Raw genomic sequence first — 15,162 nt, forward strand, 5'->3', positions numbered from 1 at the left:
TATATTTTTGGACTTTCAAAAATTCATTCATTTTGAATCATAAAAAACTGACAGAAATTAATTTATGTTGAAATAGAGGGAATATTTGTCATTCTAGAATTTAAATATATAAACTACATTTCTAATCTTAGTTGAAGCTCTGATACAACAAACTACAAAAATTTCTCTAGTTGTACTATCCCATTCTCTGTTCTTCTTTTAAAAAATTCTAATGTTTATATTGGTTATAGTGGATGTACTCATAATTAGCATTCTAAATATCTGAGCATGTTATGTCTTCCCTTTTGATCTTTAATGTCCACTATGTGTTGATCCTTTCTAGCAAATCAGTGAGATTGAACATGTATCCATGTTATCAATTTTTTCCAGTTGATAGGCAAAATCACAATCTTTGAAAAGATGGTCATGAGACTCATCATGGTGGTGACACAGTGAACATTTAAGAAATCTTTTAGTAAAGATTTGCTAGTGATAAAATTACTGATACGAGTAATTTATCCCTATTCTAAGATCTTTTGTTCAGCTTATTTTTCATAATCGGCATTATTAAGTTATATGATTGATTACTTATGTTGCTTTGAAAGTCAGAGTTATTTTTACTATAAGTAGGTCCATGCTATAGATTTAGAAACACGACAAAAAGCATCATGCAATATTGAAAGAAAAAAAAACTCATCGACAATAAGTGTCGGCTAGTTGCCTCATTTTAGCATATCACATCAGTAAAACAATCATAATGAAATAAAGGACAATTTTCAGCTGGGATCTTGGGCAGGTTGCTTTCATTAACATTTATCCTTCATCACCAGGCAAACTGGAGATTAGGCAAATGAAGTTCTATGGCTGACAAAGAGAGTTACAAACAGAAATCCAAAATGGTCCATACTGGGTTTTGTTTTTACTGTTGTTGTTTATCAAACATGGATGGAACGGAATGCTAGAAGATTCAACCAAGAAAGCAGGAGCAATGTTGATAGAACTAAGGAAATAGCACTACTATTACATATTGTAGGCCAGAAGCAATATAAATGGCACAATACCTTAAAGGGATTGAATAGTTTTCCTTGTTAGTTGCAGCTAACTACTGGATGACAACACTTGAAATACCCTTCTTAAAGGTGGTTTCCAGTTGTTAGACAGATTTCAGTTTGCATAGCTTTTTCTCTATTGGTTCTTTATGATGATCACTGTCTCTATAGTCCAACAGAGCAGACTTTGTACAGATTATACTTGGTTAATACAATTTTCAGTTTTGACCCAAAAAATTAATATTTATCCTTCAGCGCATTAGAGATAAGTGGATGCAAAATTAATCATCGGTATAGGTAAACTATGTATTTAAATAAGTGTTAATTATGTAATATACGTTAATAATTCGATTCATTACCCATTTAAGTATATAGCAAATTAATGTTCTAATTTTTCTTAATTTCATCCAAGCTTTTCCAAAATTTTGACATTATGCTTTTGCTCAGAGCTGAAGTTTTAACACCATCGTGAATCAGTTACTAGACTTATTCAAATGATGTGATGCGAAACCTACGTAATTGAAATTACTCCTTTCATCTTGTTTTATACAGACAAGACTTACAAGATACAAAATCTATATGAAACGACATTGCTAAAATTATTAATTTCGCTAATTACTATCAACAATCAAATAAGAAATGGTAATTATAACTCCTAAAAATGAGAAAATGTCACATAAAATGTGAGGAAAACAATATTTTATTTTACTGTAACAATGTGACGAAAAGGGTATTTGATTTTGTAAATTAAATTTTATTTCTCTTTTTGTATTAGTTACAAGAACAATAAGCATGAACGATTCTTAGACCAACAACAATATTTCTTTGTGATTTCTCTCTATTTTTAAAAATCAAACATACAGGTGTAATATGTCATGTGACATTACGTACATTGTACAAAACTAAGGAATCAAAGGTACAACAGTGTAACGGAGACAACATATTTGTAATAGCTGGCATTATTATTTGTGGAAACAACGGCGACCGGTTTCTTCATTCTATGTCTTTTTTGTTACGTTGTAAGTCAATGCAGTGAAAGTTCATAAATAACAAATAATAAAAAAATCATACAGTGATAATTTATCTTTATTTCAATAGGAAAAATTAATTCAAGGCATACACGACCTCCCACTCTTTTGAAAAATCAACTTTTTCCCTATAAATCAAGCTCCGCTTAAATTAGACAGAAACCCTAGCCGAGGAGGAGGGGGTGGAGGCCCCCGGGGGGGGGGGAATAAGAATATAAATTGAACATTAATAATCAAAATTTAATACGGTTCCCATTAATTATTAGATCACTATTTGTTGGCATTACATTTGCATCTTATATGATTTACAATAATGTACAAACTCCTTTTATTCGGATTCAAAACAAAATGATACATCATAAATTAAACTATTAAAGTGATATAAAATTAATTTGTTTAACATTGCAATTTATGTGTGCGTAACTTAAAGTAGAAGTTATAACCGCATATCCAAAAAAAGTTTACAGATTAGGTAAATATAATAACGTGAGATATATTTATTTTATTTACGATGAAATCAAATGCCTTCATGAACAATAGTCCATTGAAAAAACGAACGTCACAAAAATTTTCTGACGACTGGCCATAAAATATTTCAATGAAAAATTCTTTTCAATACATAAAATCGAGAAATACTTATTTATCATGGAAGACTGCTAAAAAATATCTGACAGACAAGCGACATTTAACATCATATAAATAAGAATATTTGAAAAAAAAAAACTATTAAACGATTGCTCGTGTGATAACTGCAACATATAAAGAGTTTTCAACGGCTCACATTACTGGAGAATGCGATCATTAACCCTTCTTAATTTAAAATTTTAAACTTTCTGACTCAGCTCCTTCATATGACTGCAATCGTACGATCTAGTCCTTCTAATGATGCTAGATTTGCAAATGTTGTGTTGCAATCACACATTGTAATCGCAATACAACCTTTTTTCAAGTCCTATCCATTCCGTTCATTTCCAACTCAATTTCAAAGACATAATTATCCTCCAATAGCTCAAAACAAAGGTCGATTATGTTATTTATCGTGACCCCAAGACATGTGAGTAAGGTTAACGAAACATAAGAGAGTGTTACAATTTTAAATTTATTTTTTCGTCAAACTAATATTTATTTATTATACATACGTCAAGTTAACTAACATTTTAAATTTCGTTCACTATTAAACTATTATGCATGCAACACAGCTAGTGCATTTTGCATAGTTATTATGAAAAGAACAAGACAAAATTATACATCATTATGTTCACTTTCACGGTTTCACCAACCAACCGTATGGCATTGCCCTTACACTTTGTTTGGATGGTTGTTATATATTGTTTCATAATGTATCGTATGGTATTGTATTGTAATGTACTGTATTTTTTGATGAATACAATGTTTGGATAGATCATATCATTTCCGGTCGTTACATAATGTTAGACATCAACTATTTCAAGTATAAACCTATAAGAAAGTAAGGTACGGGCGTAGATCTATCATAAAAAGACACGATAAAAGAAAAAATATGATTATTAGATAATAAAAAAATAAAAAATAAGAAAAAATAAATAAGGTAACGATGCGATAACACCAAATAGTTCGTTATATAAAATAGGACTTTCGTCGTTACGTAACGATGGATTTAACAATACGATACAATAAAATTAAAGTAACAATCAAAACAAATATTGTATTTAAACTACAACACAATACAATACAACCATCCAAACAAGCAGTTAGTGCCGGTGGAAATTGGAATCCTACCATTCCTTAATGTTGTTGTTTTCTGGTTTCTCCAACTTCAAGACACCTTCGATACTTATTGCCTGTTGGCTAGTTTTATTATTATATACAACTTTTCTTAATTTCCCCCTTTATTCTACACTTAGCGGCAAGTCAATACATTCATTTATTTTAATCACTCACAACCATTATAAAATACTATTCCCCCCGTCTCAAATGATTTATCGTGTTTATCCTTTAATTCCCACTTTTACCTACCCTTAATAATATATTAATTAAGACGAATTTTAACTATTTTATCCTTATTTACTTCTTAACATATAATTTTTTCATTTAATATTTATTTTATTTATATGTCATCTCTTTATAATTGCAGTTTTTATAGTCTCGAAGGACAAGTAAAATGAGAAAAAAATAATAAATGTTGTCTTGAACTTCTAAAATGATACTCTCTTTGTTCTAATTTATGTGGCACAATTCAAATTTCGAGAGTCAAACAATTTAATTTTGACCTTAAATTCAAGCATGAAATCTTTTAAATTTTTTGAAATAAAATTTACATATTTAAAAATTACGTAAAAGATACTATAAGTTACAACTATTTTTAGAAGCCACCACTATAATTTGAGACGGTCAGAGTACTATATCAAATAAAAGACTAATATATGGGATTACGTATTTCCCGAATTGGAATAGTAGCAGTATTAATTAATTTTCATTTCCTTCCATCACAATATAATAAATCTCAATAAAAGAGTCTCTGACTACTGGCCATAAAATATTTCAATGAAAAGTTCTTTTCAATACATAAAATCGAGAAATACTAATTTATGATGGAAGACTGCTAAAAAATATATGATAGACAAACGACATTTAATGTCATATAAATGAGAATATTTGAAAGAAAAACTATTAAACGATTGATCGTATGATAACTGCAACATATAAAGAGTTTTCAACGGCTCACATTACTGGAGAATGTGATCATTAACCCTTCTTAATTTAAAATTTTAAACTTGCTGACTCAACTCCTTCACATGACTTTAATCGTACCATCCATGATGCTAAATTTGCAAATGTTGTGTTGTGACCACACATTGTAATCGCAATACAACCTTTTTTCAAGACCTGTCTATTCTGTTCATTTCCAACTCAATTTCAAACACATAATTATCATTCCACACGTCAACAACATAATTTTATGCCTCTAATAACTCAAAATAGTATCAATTAGGTAAGTTATCGTGACCCCAAGACATGTGAATAAGGTTAACGAAACATAAAAGAGTGTTGCAATTTTAAATTTATTTTTTGGTCAAACTAATATTTATTTATTATGCATACGTTAAGTTAACTAACATTATAAATTTCGTTCACTATTAAACTATTATGCATGCAAGACGAGCTAGTGCATTTTGCATAGTTATTATGAAAAGAAGAAGACACAATTATACATCATTATGTTCACCTTCACGGTTTCACCTACCAACCGTATGGCATCCCACCATTACTTAATGCTGTTGTTTTGTAGTTTCTCCAACTTCAAGGCACCTTCGATACTTATTGCCTATTGGCTAATTTTATTATTATATACACAACTTTTCTTAATCTCCCCCTTTATTCTACACTTAAGCAGCAAGTCAATACATTCACTGATTTTACACAACCCTTATAAAATACTACTCCTTCTGTCTCAAATGATTTATCGTGTTTATCTCTTAATGCCCACATTTACCTACCCTTTAAAAAATATGAATTAGGAGGAATTTTAACTATTTTATTCTTCTTTACGTCTTAAAATATAATTTTTTCATTTAATATTTATTTTATTTATATGCCATTTCTTTATAATTGCGGTTTTATAGTTTTGAAGAACAAGTAAAATGAGAAAAGAATAATAAATATTGTCTTGAACTTCTAAAATGATACACCCTTAGTTTCAATTTATGTGACACCATTCTAATTTCATGAGTCAAACAATTTAATTCTAACCGTAAGTTCAAGCATGAAATTTTTAAGTTTTTTGAAATAAAATTTACAAGTATAAAAATCTATAAGTTTAATTGACAATTCAAAATATTTTTTTTTAAAAAAGACCTATTTAAATCTCAAAATATAAATAGTGCCATATAAATTAAAAGGAATAGAATAATTAATTTGAAACAGTTATAATTTGAGACGGTGAGACTAAATATTTAAAAAATATATGAGCTAAAAAAAAAAAATATAAGTTGATAAAAAAAAAACTTATTTTTTTTGAATCTCGAGATTCAAATAGTGTTACATAAATCGCTCAATTATTTTTTTGCTTATTTTAAGAAAAAAATAATTAAATTTTCGGACAACCCAAAAATTAAAAAACAATTATTTTTAAAAGAGCGATCCAAAGGGGCTATAATAGGAGAGTTGAGAGTACTATATCAAATAAAATACTAATATATGGGATTACGTATTTCCCGAATTGGAATAGTAGTAAGTAGTATACCATTAATTAATTTTCGTTTCTAATACTTCATAACATATATCAAATAAAATATAATAATCGGATTCGTATTTCCCGAATAAAAGTAGTCTCTTCTGTTCATCACAATATAATAAAATCTCCGCTTCCCCAATTCCTCTGTGAAATCATCTGAATTAGGGCTTATTCTTCATCATTCCTTTTACAATCAATCTACAATTCTCCATTAATTAATAAATTAGACCTCCCATAATTGTTTAAGGGAAGGGGGTTTGAGTATTATGGGCGGCGGCGATACTACTAGTGCTGCTGCTGCTGCGGCGGGGACGAAAGAGGAAGATAACAAGGATCAAAAAGTTACAATTAATGTTCGATGTTCCAACGGCTCAAAATTCACGGTTGAGGTGACTTTAGAATCCACCGTTGGATCATTCAAGTCTGTCCTTGCTCAGCATTCCGATATTCCTGCAGGACAGCAGAGATTGATCTATAAAGGACGGATCTTAAAGGACGAACAAACCCTAGCTAGCTACGGTACACATTTATTTAATTAATTATCTTATCCCCCTTTTTATATATTTCGCAGTTGATATATCGTATCCCTAATTTAGGCTGTGTTTGGTATGGAGGAAAATATTTTCCGGAAAATGTTTTCCAATTTCTCATGTTTGTTAAGGAAAACAAGTTGATTATATACAAATGCTTGTAGGATAGTAATTTTTTTTTTTTTTTTTTTTGGCTTACTTACCGAGCACAAGAAAATAAGGAAGAAACCACTTATTTTCCTGAAAAACATTTACTAAGAAAACATTTTCCATGAATAACAAACATACCCTTTATTAGGCGATTTCTTGCGTCATGCTATTTTGTTGATTGTGGTTATTTGGTTTTTATGTGAAGGAATATTGGCAACATTAATACGTGCTCCCGGTTTAAAAGGTTTGGTATTTGGGGGTTTATCCACTAATATTAAGAAAGATGATAAGACAGACTTAGGTTTTGGCTTCTGCATATGTGGTGTCTTTGCTGAATAATGCATTAAGAAAGAGCTGTGTTTCTCTCCTTTTGCTTATCCAAAAAAATAAAAATAAAAATAATAATAATAAAGAAGAAGAAGAAAGAGCTGTGCCTGTCACTATTAATTGTCCAGTCTTGAATTCAATCACAAGATGTTAGCCAAAGTGGAGAATGAATTCATGTTTCAAAGTGGAAATAATGGGGGATGTGTGCATGTATAGCTAATAATGAATATGGAGACGCATATTAGAATGGGTAATGGTACGGATTTGTATGCTGCTATTGGTGACTTCCTGAGAGGTTTGGGGGATAAACTAAGGAGTGATGAACTAAATGTGGCTTTTGGGAAGTTCATTGATAAGTGGGCCTAATTGTTGATAGTAAATCAGTGAGAAGTATATAAGCTGATAATAATCTTCAATAGTTATTATCGAACTAAATTTCATAGGCAAGAATTTGTTTTTGATGTTGATTTGTATGGAAGTATTTTCACAAAGTAGGACCTCTAGTTAATGGTTTCTCCGTTCAAAGGGTTTAAACTTTAATTCATATGATGATGATGATAGATAATGATGAAAAGGACTTCCATTCATACGATTGAGCATTACTTCCCAAAAGAGGTGTAAGAAGTGATATCATATAGATTGGCAAGTACTATAGTTTAAGTCTAAAAGAAAGGTCTGGTGTGTTGACTTGCCATGCAGACTCTAGAATCCTATTTGAGTGTTGTGTTTAAGGCCACATTTTGAGAGGATTGTACTTTATAGAAACTAGGTGCCGATGGTTAATAGCGACCTCTAAAAAATCGGAACAGACAAGAAAGAGGATATTAGAAGCGTAAAACACGGGATTGGGGATGAAATGTGGTTCCACTTCCCCACGATTGGGAATGGATGGAGTATCTTGTCCTCCGCCCTGGCATTAGTTAACTTCTAATTTTGCATTGTGTTTTACATGATTATATTCTTTCTCAGTGAAATATGTGTTTGACATGTTATCAGGCTGTTGCAGTAATATATTCTTTTGATGTCTTGCTTATCTTATTTATGTGGTTGATAGGTCTTGAGGCAGATCACACTGTTCATTTGGTTCGAGGTTTTGCACCAGCTGCCTCTTCTGATACTGCAAGTGCAGCCAATACTGGAAATCCAAATACTAATCAGAATGCACCCTCTGATGCCGCTCCAAGTGTAGGCGGTCCATTTGCTGGATCGGGCCTTGGGGCTTCACTGTTTCCTGGTCTTGGAAGTGGCGGCGGTGGCGGTGGTTTACTTGGAGCTGGCCTTCCGGATTTTGAACAGGTCCAGCAGCAGTTGACCCAAAACCCCAACATGATGAGAGACATGCTGAATATGCCTCTCGTTCAGAATTTAATGAATAACCCAGAAATCATCCGTAACATGATCATGAACAATCCTCAAATGCGAGAGATCATGGATCGTAATCCAGAGCTTGCCCACGTTCTCAATGATCCTGCTACTCTTCGTCAGACAATGGAGGCTGCGCGAAACCCTGAACTTATGCGTGAGATGATGCGTAATACTGACAGGGCAATGAGCAATATTGAATCTTCTCCCGAGGGATTTAACATGCTGAGGCGCATGTATGAAAATGTACAAGAGCCTTTCCTAAATGCAACAACTATGACTGGAGATGCAAGAAGTGATGTGGGTTCAAACCCGTTTGGGGCTCTTTTGGGTGCCCAGGGTGTGGGGCAAGGCAGAGACCAGTCAACTAATCCTCCAACTACCGGTTCTGAGGCTGCCGCAAACACACCTGCTCCAAATACTAATCCACTTCCTAATCCTTGGGCTTCTGCTGGCAGTAAGCTACTATCATTTCGTATCCGTTGATCGTACAAGCTTTGCTTGGTTTTGCCATGCTTAATTGTTTCGCCTCTTTTTTTTTCGGGCGGTGTCCGGTTTGCACCTTGATTATTCCACCGGGTACCTGCTACCTCCCACAAGCACGTGTAATGGGTAACTTTGCCACCAAGGCATTGGCAAATGAGCATGTTTGTTTGTTTTTTGTTTTTTTGGGTCTCTGCTGGGCTTTGCCTCTTTTTGATTGAGTCGGGTTTCTCTTATAATAGGCAGCGACTTCTCCTTTTTTGTGCTTCTGGAAGAACTTTCTTCTTGGCTGCTATGATTGGCTGTGAACGGCTTGACCAATGTTTGTTTTGAATATATACTCACCACGGGAAGCATTGCACACTACAAATAAAATGTCATGTTCTCATAAGATTCTCGTGTCTGATTTGCAGGAATTTTCATTCTCCATGCTGTATGCATAATTCCATGTTAGAGTTAGGATCCTTGAGCAGGCAGTATATAGGCATCAAAGTATCTCATAATTGGCTAGATAAAACAGATGATTGTGCTTTTGTCATTATGTTTTATTATTGTTTTTTCCCTTGCTTTGACTTTTTGCAGCTGCAGCTGGCCAAACTAATACCACTGCTAGGTCAAATGCTGCTGGGGAAACCAGGGCAACACCGCCTGCTGGCTTAGGTGGGCTTGCGCTCCCAGATCTTGAGCAAATGCTGGGTGTCATGCCAGATGCTGCTTCAGTAAATCAGATGATGCAGAACCCAGCCGTCTCACAGATGATGCAGTCTCTCCTCTCAAATCCTCAATACATGAACCAGGTATAATTTGTCTTGGACTTGAAGCTTCTTGCAGTTATAAAATTTATGTCTTTATTTCCTTATTTTATTTGTCATGGGAAACTTCTTGTCAAGTTCTCATTCAGTACTATCTTGGTATTCAGATGCTTGGGCTCAACCCACAGCTAAGGAACATGCTTGATTCCAACTCCCATCTTCGAGAAATGATGCAAAACCCTGAATTTATTCGGCAGATGACTTCCCCTGAGACAATGCAGGTAAATCATTTCTGGTTGCTGTCTTTGTCTTGCTTCCCTGAAGTGTGGTGCATTGGATGTATCGAATGGTGTTTGGGCAACTGATTCCTAATAAATGTGCTTTTCACTAATTTTGCCTCATTACCTATTTGTGAATGAGACAAGACATAACATGTCCAATTGAAATGACGCTAAATCATAAGTTCGGACTGTTGGCCAATGGAAGTCATAAGCTAACTATGCAGATATCTTATATGGTGTTTGGGCAACTGATTCCTAATAAATGTGCTTTTCACTAATTTAGCCTCATTACCTATTTGTGAATGAGATGAGCTATAACATGTCCAATTGAAACAATGCTAAATCATAAGTTCAGATTGTTGGAAAAGGAAGTCAGAAGCTAACTATGTGGATCAAAGGAAAAGAGGAAAAAATTGATATAATGTATGTTGGTATTTTGGCTTTGAATTGGGCAATTTTAGATCCACCGTTATACCTCTCAAAATCACTGTATTTCTCCCACTTTCCATAACATAAAATTAAGCTGTGCCAAAGTTCATTTTCCTTAAAGGGAAGTTTAATATTTGACAACACTAGCAGTGTATTAGTCTTTCACATTTCCTATTCAAGTAAAAATTAAGCTGTTATAATGTCCAGCTTCTTTAGAGGAACTTCAGATATTTGAAAAGATTATTGTGTTATACTCCCTCCCTTTCATAATAAGTGGTGTTTTTAGCTTGGGTACACCCCTTAAGAAAATTACTCACTCCTAGAAAGTAAGAAGTGTTTTTACTAGCTTACCCTTAATCAAAATGTCTTGAAAAAGAAGTAGCTCTTTAATGGTTTTGGTTATGTAAAACTCCATTCATTTAAATAAGGGTAAAATTGGAAGAAAAAAATCAAATGCCTTCTTGATTTTGTGAAACACCACTTATTTTGAAACAAAATGAAAAGATAAAAACACCACTTATTGTGAATCTTATCAATATCTCTCTCTTAGAGTCAATGCATGTTCTCTTCTCATCTTGTGATTTTGTATATAATGGACACAAGAGTCATGCACTCGTCCAAATGTAGAAATTTGCATTTGTTCATTGTACTAACCACACTTCTAAAATTTCAAAGTACTCAAGCAATAAATGCAGAGAGTCTGAGATTCATTGAAACGTTGAATTGACTTGTTAATTAAATTAAGTGTAAGATATCCCTTATAAAAAAACCAAGAGTAAGATATCAGTACACTTAATGGGTGTTTCCGTCTGTTTGTTTCTGGATGTGGCTTATAATGTTTACCAAGACTTAAGGTGGTAAAGTCTTAGTTAAATTCAAAATGCAAAATATTAGGCGAAGTCTTAAATTTTAAAGTTCTATCTATCCAACATGGTATAGTGATCCATTGGTTCATCATCTTTATGTGTCCTTTGACTTTTGATTTTTTGCTTTTCTCTAGCAACTTATGACTTTCCAGCAAGGGCTTTTGTCTCAACTTGGTCGACAACAAACGAACCAGTAAGTTGATATCTATCTCTTTTAGTTCACTTGGCTGGAGTTCTGCATGCTTCATGATTTGTGTTACAAGTTCTGCATATCTTTCTGAATTCCCATTACCTAGTCAGCATTTCTTGTATACACTTGCAATGAAAACTGGAAGGTTCTCAGACGTATTCTCATACTGCATTTCCAATAGTGGAGAACCTTCTTAATTAGGAAGGAAGGACATGCTCTAAGTTAATGTTTCAGACCGTTTTTCTGGTGGTTGGATCATTTTGGATAACTTATTGGTATTTCTGGTTCAATGCTGACATGATACTTTTTCACTCTTGCAGACCGGGTCAAAATGCTGGAGGTGCAGGTAAAATTTTACGCCCTCGAATACCTCAAATCCAAACCTCGTAACTGCAATCTTACCTGTGATTTAGGTTACTTCGGTAAGATTAGTGCTTTAATCTTATCTAGGAGCCAAAATTCGCTTACCTTTGTTTTGGAACAAAACTATAATTTTGTTGTGCAAAAAAGGTCTAGCATATGTGATGGAAGGATGCCTACCAAACTGAAAGTTAAGTTCTACAAAACAACTATAAGTCTGACAATATTATATGGTAATGAATACTTGGCTGCTAAAGTTCAACATATCCACAGGATGAGTGTCAGAGATGTGGATGCTAAGATGAATGTGTGGTCATACAAAGATTAGATTATATTTTAAACGACCACATTCGCCAGAAGGTTCGAGTAGCACACATTGAGGATAAAATGAGAGAAGGTCGCTTGGGATAGTTTGGTCATGTCCTCTGTCGACCTAGAGATGCAGCATTCTGTAGGTGTGAAATTATGTTGAGTGAAGGTGTTAAAAAGGGGGCGGGGTAGACCTAAAATCACGTGGAAGAAGTTGTCACGAAAGACCTACAATTTTTTGGATGCGGACTTAGCTAAATATAGGGCACAATGTACGTGACATCTTATAGTTGAGAATAGGTCTTGTTATAGAACTTCAGTTTATTATTATTATTATTATTATTATTATTATTATTATTATTATAACTTAATTTACCCGCAAGGGTGGCTCAGTTGGTTGAGCATGGGGCTTTCATAATGGAGGTCTCAGGTTCGAAACCCCCTGCCTACAACAACAGGGGATTTGCCTTCTGGGTCGAGCTCGTCGCACGGGGCTTGCCTAGTGCGGGTTATCTCTCCTGTGTGGTTTGCGAGCTATTACACAGGAGCTGGGTTTACCTTGTGCGCACCCGAAGGGTAGCGGCTGCGGGTTCCCATGTCATCAAAAAACAAAAATTATTAAAACTTAATTTTTCACTTTTATGGTTATCAATTTTTTTATAAAAATTTTATATTTATTTGGTATGATGATGACATAAGTTGAGCTTAAATGGAGAAGTTAGGACTCATATTGCCAACCTCAACTTGTTTGGGTCTTAGGCGTCGTTGTTGTAAAAAGGGTCTAGTAGTAACAATTTGCAAATTTGTACCTTCATTTCTTAGGCAGAGATTCATTGTATTTTGTCTTTAAGGACTGGTTTCTTAGAAAGTTAATAAATAACTTGATGTTGTGGGATTTAAGTCGGTACAAAAGGTCAAGAGCCTACCCCAAACTATGATTTTTTGAGATAATACCAAGTCATTTATATCAAAAGGAACCCCATGGCTGCACCAAACATGATTGGAAGCCAAAACTAGGCCCCAAACAGTATAAAATCATTTTCTACCCATTGACAGCTTTCTTATGAAGGGAGTCTTGACGCAACGGTAAGATTTGCACCATGTTGAGGTCATGAGTTTAAGGGGAAGCTGTTGGGGGTGGGTGGTATTGGTTGGGGAGGCTGGTAGAAGGTTTGGGCGTGATGGGGCCACAAGGGTATGGGTGTTGTAGGGGTTGGAACTAATGGGGTGGTTTAGTTTCGAACCACACCCCTGTCATGTGATTTGATAATTGTCTTTCAAGGGGACTAAAGTCCCTTGCAGCTTGTTTGTCTAGCCACTTTGTTCAGTCTATTGGCTAATATGGAATCTGAACATTGGATGAATTCATCAGTTGCTGCTACTTTAGATGAAACAGTGTGTAGATAATAGTCCCACTTTTGACACTCACAGATGTGATATAATCATATTAAGACATACTCAGCTTCAGTGACATCCTCCAGCATCCGTTATTAAGTGCTGAGATATGAAATCTAGCTATATTAAAATATACTCGCTGCAGTACAATCCATCCTCCTTTATATCCTCCGCATGGGGAAATGTATGGTAAGTTCCGATTCTTTTTCTGGCTTCTTGTGATATCGAATACAGTACGGTGGTGAAGGACAAAGTACAATGCTATTTTTTTGCATGCTGCTGTTTAGTTTGACCCATCATTATGGTTCTTTCAATAATTGCAGCCGCTGACAACAATATGGGAATGGAAATGCTGATGAACATGTTTGGTGGACTTGGGTCGGGAGGTTTGGGTGGTGTCCCCAACAGATCCAACGGTTAATATTTTCTCCGTTCTATTTAGTCAAACTGTCCCTCAAATTTTAACCTGCTCTCATCTTTTTCCTGTTGATGTCTTGCTGTAGTGCCTCCGGAGGAATTATATGCCACTCAGCTAGCACAGTTACAAGATATGGGGTTCTTTGACACTCAGGAAAATATCAGGGCATTGATTGCCACTGCAGGCAATGTTCATGCTGCAGTAGAGAGACTTCTTGGAAATCTTGGACAGTAACGGTTTATTATTATCTTTCATATGACTATAGTTTCTGATGGGGACAAGATGAAGTTGGTTAATTTGGACACGACGAGCATCAAATCTTAATTGAAAGGAGCATTGAGTTTTAGTTGGAAATATTTATTTGGAGTTGATTTTTGGTAAGGACTCTCAACTGTTGTTTGCCATTCTCTTTTCCCTTGGACCAAAAAAGGAAACTGATGGAAGAACAAGTTGTTAAGTCCTTTGTACATACGATGTTAAAATCCGTCCCATAAATTGTTTGGTATATTATAAGTTGTACTCCACTTCTGTCTAGCATCTCTTTTTCGATATGCTATTGCTAGGCCAAAGGGATTTCCTTGATGCTAAGTTGATTCAGCTGTAAGTTATCTATTTTTTTCTGAATTGCTTATTCAGTTGGGATCTAGCTTTTTGGTATGCTATTTTATGATGCATTGCTTTTTCTCTTTGCTTTTAGTTTACTCAGAGAGAACTTTTAGTCTACCTCTTGGTTTGTACTAGCGTAACAGAGTTTTGCAGAGGGTGGCTGAGCAAGAATTTTGTGCATAAAACTGGTTAGTCAGTTTGATATTAAAAACAGTAACTTGATGCAAGAGCTATTGGTATAGCTTTTGGAGCCGCAACAGAATTTTAATGTCTTCTGTTGCCAACAGACTTTCATGGATATTTTCAAAAAACCAAAATTCCAGGTTGTAAAATTTCATTATCTCAGCAGTTGGCAAACAAATAGTCAAGTCAGTTGTCTGAAGTGTGTTTGTGCTAAGAAGTAACAAGAAACGTGTAGAATTGACGGATATCTTG

At 34.3% G+C, this 15,162-nt stretch overlaps 1 protein-coding gene across 1 annotated transcript; it reads left to right on the forward strand.

The window, feature by feature from the left end:
- Window positions 1–6,394: 6,394 nt before the first annotated feature.
- Window positions 6,395–14,778, forward strand: LOC132039742 (ubiquitin domain-containing protein DSK2a-like). Its single transcript, XM_059430265.1, has 8 exons — window positions 6,395–6,788; window positions 8,331–9,095; window positions 9,704–9,918; window positions 10,041–10,154; window positions 11,584–11,642; window positions 11,960–11,985; window positions 14,027–14,119; window positions 14,207–14,778. The coding sequence occupies exons 1-8, from the start codon at window positions 6,536–6,538 to the stop codon at window positions 14,353–14,355; spliced, it is 1,674 nt and encodes a 557-aa protein (XP_059286248.1). The 5' UTR covers window positions 6,395–6,535; the 3' UTR covers window positions 14,356–14,778.
- Window positions 14,779–15,162: the final 384 nt, after the last annotated feature.

The sequence above is a fragment of the Lycium ferocissimum genome, chromosome 2, assembly GCF_029784015.1.
Source record: "Lycium ferocissimum isolate CSIRO_LF1 chromosome 2, AGI_CSIRO_Lferr_CH_V1, whole genome shotgun sequence".
Taxonomy (NCBI): Eukaryota; Viridiplantae; Streptophyta; class Magnoliopsida; order Solanales; family Solanaceae; genus Lycium; species Lycium ferocissimum.

What these genes read in the sequence shown, in the direction of transcription:
- LOC132039742 (XM_059430265.1), top strand. Translation starts at nt 6,536, where the DNA reads ATGGGCGGCGGCGATACTACTAGTGCTGCTGCTGCTGCGGCGGGGACG. An exon ending in TCCTTGGGCTTCTGCTGGCA is followed by an intron (nt 9,096 to 9,703) that starts GTAAGCTACTAT and finishes GACTTTTTGCAG; the next exon opens with CTGCAGCTGGCCAAACTAAT. An exon ending in TGTCCCCAACAGATCCAACG is followed by an intron (nt 14,120 to 14,206) that starts GTTAATATTTTC and finishes GTCTTGCTGTAG; the next exon opens with TGCCTCCGGAGGAATTATAT.